The 7,500-nt window shown below is 49.3% G+C and overlaps 1 protein-coding gene across 1 annotated transcript in view; it reads right to left on the bottom strand.

Moving 5' to 3' along the window:
* Positions 1-6,141: 6,141 nt before the first annotated feature.
* Positions 6,142-7,500, bottom strand: part of LOC125950530 (histone H3.v1-like) — a 1,594-nt gene continuing 235 nt past the window's right edge. Inside the window, exons 1-2 of the mRNA XM_049678617.1 lie at positions 6,590-7,500; positions 6,142-6,521 (exon numbers count right to left, since the gene is read on the bottom strand). The exon at positions 6,590-7,500 is cut by the window's right edge and continues 235 nt beyond it. Of these exons, the coding sequence (XP_049534574.1) occupies positions 6,382-6,521; positions 6,590-7,500 (1,051 nt within the window). The 3' untranslated portion in view covers positions 6,142-6,381. The remainder of the gene's footprint in view (positions 6,522-6,589) is intronic.

Here is a 7,500-nt window from a genome sequence, read left to right as displayed (position 1 = left end):
CCTTTGTCGTCCGTAGATCGGTGCTTTGTCCTTTTCTGGAGTTGCACAACTGCTGCTGCTGACGGGCAGTTTCGAGGACGGCTACCTCTAGAGTCGCACGATCGCAACGCGTGGGATCTCTCGGTCCGTTGGACAATACACAATTCAGTGTGGGCGAAGGCGTTGTCCAAAAAAATGGCTAAATAAGGTCGAGCATCTAATGTCGGGACTCGTTTACCGATGTCGAACACGGCGCAGCAGGATGTCAAGAAACTTCTATGCACGGTTCCTCAATTAACGATGTAATAGACGAATTGACTACGTCCAATCGCTGCGCTGGTTCGTTACTTACACTCGATTCCTCCAGAAACAGAACCATACTTTTTCGTGTTAATCCAAAATGAACGAATAATTATTAAACATTTCAAATTAACGGACGCCAGGAATTAACCTTACGCGTCTGACCGGACCGACAACGCCCCCTGTTTCGCTGCAATCTGTCCTGCCCTAATTTTTGGGTCCACAATCCGGTGCACGTGGTAAAGGATGCGGAAGGTTCCCTATATTAACCCGTGCCCACGACACGTAATCCCCCGGATCCCCCAGGAGGTTTCAGTTGCCGTCGTCATGTTTTTTTTCCCTCTGTTTCGTTTCGTTTTCGACGTTCTGTTTCCTGGTGTTCCCATCCTTACACCACGGCCAAGCTCTCTCGAAGCCCGTTTTCTACAGGTTTCGGTTTCCCTCCACTGCGCTGTGGCCTGGTTGAGTTTTTTAAATTTCTTTTTTTTTTCAACAAACTTCTTCTCGCTGTCCTCCTTGCGTCTGCTGTACTGCAGCGACCAGGAACAGCAGAAGCACGGCACGGCTACTAGACCAGCGTACACAGGGGTACACGGGCAAGGGTACTGCTGTGGTTTTATCGGACAAACCCACGGCCAACCCGGGCGATCATCGGGATCGGGATACCGGTACGAGGTTCTCCCACAAAGATTGGGCCGCGGGATGTCCGTGAAAGGAGAGGATCTCGGCGTTCGGCTCGACGTTCGGCTGGATGTTGTTTTAATTGGGCGTAGGAAGCGGCAGCAAGAAGATCAGGATGCGAGGCACAACGAAACCGTGAGCTGCGAAGCACGGTGTGAAGGAGCAAAGCAAACGGTTAAAGGATCATCATTGGGAACGGGATCGGGACCAACTACGAAACACTACCAGCAGCAGCAACAACGAAAAAAAAAACCGGGGAAGAGAAGCAGTGTCTAGAGAAGAGCAAGAAGTAGAAGGTGATGCAAGCGACGAAGGCCAACAACGGCAGCGCACACCTTGTGAGAACAAAAGCCAAGGATGTGGCCATGGTGCCGGTGATATTTTGTGCTCGTCGGGTGATGATGTCCTTGGCTGGGCGAGATTGGAAAACCATCCTCGCGCGGTCCCCCTCTCCTCGGTCCTCGGTCGCGGCGGTATAATTTTATGATTTGTGTAATCTGGCCCCGTACCCGTCGTCCGTTTTCGTTCCGTTCCCGTTTGACCGATGGCTGCGATCGCACCCTCGTTTCCCCCGGCGTTTTGCTCCTTTCTCACGTCAGCCGGACGAAAAGGGAGAAATTTTCTCGAGCCACCTGTGCTGCCCACGATCCGATGCGGTGAGCCCGGGATTCCCGGGGTGATCGCTAGATGGGAACCAGTTTTTCCGTGGCCGTGCACACAGCTGTGCGCGCGCTAGAATGGTCATTAATCTGTTCACTTCGGTAACAAAGGACACTGATCTTCTAGCCGGGGCGCTCGTAGTTGCGGTGGTGATCCATTTTTTGCCGAAAAAATGTCGGTACGTTAAGGAATGCTCCGCTTCCGACGTTGTTGGCATCTGTTGACGATGTTTGAGCTCATGTTTCACGCGCCAACGCCGCAACCGTTGGCCGTGGGTGCCACAAAAACAACGGCCATTACAGTGGCCGTTCGTCCTTATTGCCGGCGGTCAACCAACCTCTTTCGGTTTGTCTACTGTCACTGGAATGTCAAATTCCTTGGCCAGCGCAAACGGAGCGTAGCGATGATGAGCCATAAACAACGCCGTTGCTGTTGGCGCTTGGCGGCGAGAAAAGTGTATCACATCGTGGAGGGGATCGCTCGTCGGGATCGTTTGCAAACAGAACCATCGCCCATCGGGCAACAGCGTGACCCCAAATAACCACCACAACCGATGCACAACAACAAACAACAGTATAATGAGCGCGAGATCCCAGAAATGGTGCAGCGAATCCCACGCACCGCTGCACCGTGCTCCCCGGTGGCCGGCCAGCTGGAGTGCACCGGTATAGAGCGAGCGCGAGCGCAGCTGCGCCTCTGCAGCGTCATTTGCGATCGCGCGCAGCGTATGTAGTGGGGCCAGCCAATGTCTATTTCCAGCCCATCATCTCAGGGCGGCACTCGCGGCTTGTAAACAAACCCCACTTCACCATCATCACCCCCCAGGCCAACCCAAAGATGGTGCGCTGGCTGATGGCCTGGCCTCAAATCAACTGGCGCATCCAACAACTCGCGGCTGCAGCGATGCAATCAGTGCACGAGTTGCATCAGGGTATCGATGAGATCGATGGAAATGTGATTAATTGGTTCACGCCAGGATTTTCACGCCTCACACAGCCGACCTGGCGATCATGATGCGGGATCGATGGAATCGCCAACTTACTACTCACCGACTGAGGTAAGCCGGTTGAACGGTTATGGAACCCGCGGCGGTTGGAGGCCACAGGAAGACGGTGCATTCCGGTGCAAACGGCACCACCACACCACCGGGATGAATAAATAGATTAATGCTAATCGAAACGGGTTGATAGTGCGGGTGTAGGTCACACACTCACACACACACACACACACACCTCGTCGGCGATCGCGATCGCTTGATCGGCCAGATGCCAGATGTCCAACCGCATCAGAGTGCAACAGATGTCGATGATTGCATCATGCAAATGGCGATTCCCCTCGGTGCACCCTCTCGGTCAACTCCAGGGACCTTCGATAGGAGAGATAGGAGAGGCTTCACTGGACTACGATTACCTCGGCGCGACGCGCATATTGCGTCGCATCGCATGGTGTAACATGTGTGCGCGATCGAGGTTTTTCGCATCAGCCAGTCTCCCGGCAGCCCGGCAGGTGCATTATGGATCTAACCGAACCGAACCGAACCGATCGCTGAACCCCAAATCCAAACGGTAATGCTGCTGCTGGTGATGGTGGTCAACTGATGCGTGTTACAATGTTAAGATGCTGGATAAATTAGCCGTAACGAATCGGGATTTATCGCTGCAAAACGTTTGAAGCCGACGGTCGAGGCCAACACAGCGAGTCCAATGCCACAAGGCGACCCGTACGAGGTGTATTACATGGACGATTTAAGGTGCCGCGGACGATGGCTGTCGATGCTCGCGGGCAAACACGCGAGAACGTGGCCGCGATCCTTACTCACTTGCAGCAGAGACGCGCCGCGCGGATTGCTCGCGGATCTTTAAAGATGGTTTGGCTCGCTGACGGCGCAGTTCTAGGAAGTCTCCTCGTCTCTTCGGCAGGATCCAAAAAAGGGGGGAAAGACGAGCAGACAAGGTTCCACGCGGGGGTATTTCGGACAGCGCATGGTTGACCCACACCGCTGGCAGGCGCCATCATGCGACAACATCTTGCCCATCTCTTGCTGCGTACCTGCGAGGAAGCCGAAAGTGAGGTTAAGGAACGTTTACGCGATTCTCCGTTCATCGATTACGCCCTGTTCGCCTCCGTCTGGCCCGCGGTGGCGGTGGTGGACCACGGCAAGCAAACCGGGGCGATGCGGGGGCAAACTGCTCTGGCCATACATGAGCGCGATGGTAATTGAATGGTTCGGTGCCGACCTGGAAGGCGTTGTTGCGCGGGTATACGGTGGACACGGAATGAGAAAAAAAAAAAACAAACCCAAGAGTGCGACTCTCGAAGTCGCGAGCCGTTGACGCTGTCTCCCTTGGGAGTTTTTGTTGTTCTCGTGATTGAATCTGGTCCTTCGATTTCCTGGAATACATTCCGCCATGCTGGTGCTTCTGGTGCTTCTGCGACTGCTCCTGGTGCCGGTGGTGATCGCTTTCGGAAGTAGTTCGGATCGTTCGGAGGCTGTGGTTTTCGATTGCAATCGGCGGGACACTTGTGCGCCATTTGCATTAGGAATGTGCCGTGAAGTTGCACAAATCATTTGGTCATTAAAAGTGTCCTGCTACGATGCTAATTGTCTGGGCGAGATGGCATCAAATGGCGTTTACGGACCGGGGCAAGTACCGAGACTGGTGACGTGAAATTACATGAGAAAGGAATGTTGTAGTATGTAGCCGCTGCTCACCGCATTCCACGGGTAAAAGTGAAAACCGGCAGTCAATGCAGCGTAAATTATGCTGGAAAACCGATGCTGTACGCTGCGGTTTGTGCCAATTGGAGTATTTAGCAACAATGAAACGTGATAAATCCGTGATTCGTCGATCTAATCATTAAGAGAGAGAAAAAAGAGTAGCTGGTTCTTCTAAAATAACTTTTTTAAAGAATGTTCCCATGCGTTAGATTGTCTTTGAAAGGATACACTTAACAGCGAATCTATTACAGGAATATACTAGCAGTGCCGAATTCAATTATGCACTTCACATGGTAACGTACCTTCCGACAAGGGAGCAGTCTTGAATACTAAAATAATATTTACTAATAATAACTTTTAAAAAATATTTAACGTCTAAGTAAGCTTTTGAAACCTTCCTGACAACTATATTCCATCTAAAAGGGCATGCAAAATTGTTTAAATGACTAGAGATTTGGAATGATGGAGATTTTCGCGCTAAGGAAAAGGCGCATTCTGGAAAATTTTAAGTATTTTCGGTTACCAATCGTGAATGGTTAGTTGTCACAATATTCATCAAGGCAGCAGATGATTTGAGTCATTTAAAATATTATAAATTATCTATAGTTGCTTAGTTTTTACTCGTAAAATTGTGAAGTAAAGAAAGCATGTATATTATAGTACAAGAGTAACGGCTGATTCAAATGTTCCATAAAAACCCAACAATTTTATAGCACAAGTATCGTTGCTTGAATGTTTTTAATTTGCAATCATTTGCTTGGTTGATTTTGAAATTTGAATTTTAAACGGTTTTTAGGTTTAATTTGTTCTAAAAATGTACTAAATCCTCATTTTAATAAATCCTCATCAATTTTAAATCCTGCTAATTTATTTCTATATTTATTTACCTAATTTATTTAATTTTCCGACTAGCAATCATGCGCCTTAGTCTTCCATTGCGTACGTTAAAGCATTTCGGACTAATTTCTTTATTTTAAGCAAAGATTATCGGAGATAAAAAAAAACAATGCTTTAATTTCGGTAATGTACTCCTACAAATACTGCTGAGAGAGTGTTTTTTAAAATGTGGTTAAAGTTCAAGTTATGACGACCATTTACTTAGAAGCCTCCGAGGAAAATCACTTTGGATTACGCTGCTCCCGTTATCAAACCTGTTTGTTTTTCCTGGAATATGTCGCCAAATTCTACGCAATATCATATTTTAAAAAAATATGAAAACTGCCACAAACATCCAACATCCAGACATCCAAACATGCACGTATACTTTCCGAGCGGAAATGTTACCGTACGATCTATAAAATGTCTAAATGTATTACGCATCCTAAAGAAACATGTTTTTTTTCTCAAATTGACTTCGAGCGCTTACTAATTGCACACAAACACAAATTACGCGCCACGCCACATATTTTGTTTAATCAATTAAACTTTATAATCCAAATCGGACACAGTGTGCAATTCCGTCCGAATTACCGATTCCACTCCATTCCTTGTTAGCCATCGTGCAGCCATGCGAAACGAAATTCGCTACGATCGCCAAAGGCATTCTAAAACAGACCGACAACATCATGATACCATCTAGCGAAGTAACATCCGAACAGAGTCTAGAAGTCTCAGGGCGCAATAAAAAATATAGACCGGAACTCCTATGACTAACTGCCACCCTCATTGGACAGCACGAAACCCGTTCCAGGGCGTATGACTTAATTGAGATAACCGCACCCACCCCTGCATCTAGTACAGTCATCGTACACACAGTGCATTGAATAAGTTCAACCAACGTCAATCAGTGAATAATCGTACTATTACGCTTTATTCTCGGTGGCCATTGCGTCGCGCTTTCCTTCCTTCAATCACAGTAACAAGTGAATCGTCTGCGCATCTTCCCCAATCACACGATGACTTAACGACGCTGCATCATCATCGCGCATCTCGCGGAACAATAATCTTAGTATTAATCGATTCGGCTTTATTGTGGCTGCGCCTCACCGGAAAGGCAAGGTCAATCGGCCGGTTCCTTCTTGGGTGTGCTTCTGTGGTTCACGTCAATGCCACACCCCACGGTGAAATCCGCCGTGACCATGAAAACTATCGGAACCATGACTTTGATACTGCCGCTGTCGTTCATCGCGCTGTAATCCGGCCGATCGTTGCGGAAAGCCATTCGTTGGCCACTGGTTGAAGCCTGTCGGAAAGGAAAACGGAACCGTTAGTGTCGTCCGGTTCTGGGATCCCGGCAAGATTCCACTTTACCTGTGAAACGGCGCTGATCGTACCAGTTCAGCTTATCGACCAGCGTGCGGTACTGTTCCTCGGTTAACACCGGACCGCTAGTCACCTGTTCAACGATCGGATTCACTTTCACCTGCTCCTGCTCGTTCGAATCCTCGTTGCTTTCGAGGGATTTCGGAACGTAACCCGTAGATCCCGGCATAGTTGGTGGCAGCTCCCTCGGGTACGGTTCCACCGGAACACGGCTCGTTGGGGCAGGTGGATTCACCGCCTTCGGACCTTCCTTAGCTTGCGCTCTGGCCTCTATGGCCAGATCCTGTATGAAATCGTTCACATCTTGCGCAAGTTCAGCAGAGTCTTGATCTTCGGGCTCTTGAGCAACAATTGGGTTTATGGTCAGTTGTTCCTCGGAGGAACCGCTTCGATCCTCCTCGGATCTGTCGGCCGATGCAGCCGGAAGTGCCGTGGAAGTTATTGGCAAAGTTGTTGTCGATGGTGGCGATGATGTTGGCTTCACTTTTTCCGTCACGTTCTTCACCGAATTGTCCTTCGGTACGTCCGTTACAGGCTCGGTAGCGGGTTCCTCATCAACTTCTGGTTCCTCGGTCACCGGTTCCTGCTCTTCATGCTCCTGCTCTTCTTCTGCCTCTTCTGTCGTGTAATCATCACCATAGGGATCTTCCGTTTGTTGCTCCCCATCTACAGGATCGACTGTCGCTTGTTCTTCGTGCTGTTCGTCTTCCTCATTTTTCTTCTGCTGTTGCTGCTGCTGCAGTTCTTCGGCTGGTACCGCGGTAGTCGTTTCCGCTGGAATTGGCTTCACCACGGCTTGCAGCTCTTCATCACCCAACAGAAAATCGATGGGCTGTGGTGCCGATCGCACGAAAGGTACACTACCGAGCGTCAGCGACAACAAGAACAACGGTAACAAT

The sequence above is a fragment of the Anopheles darlingi genome, chromosome 2, assembly GCF_943734745.1.
Source record: "Anopheles darlingi chromosome 2, idAnoDarlMG_H_01, whole genome shotgun sequence".
In the NCBI taxonomy this organism is placed as follows: Eukaryota; Metazoa; Arthropoda; class Insecta; order Diptera; family Culicidae; genus Anopheles; species Anopheles darlingi.
The sequence above is the reverse complement of the archived record's forward strand: the minus strand, read 5'-3'. Positions and strand labels throughout refer to the sequence as shown.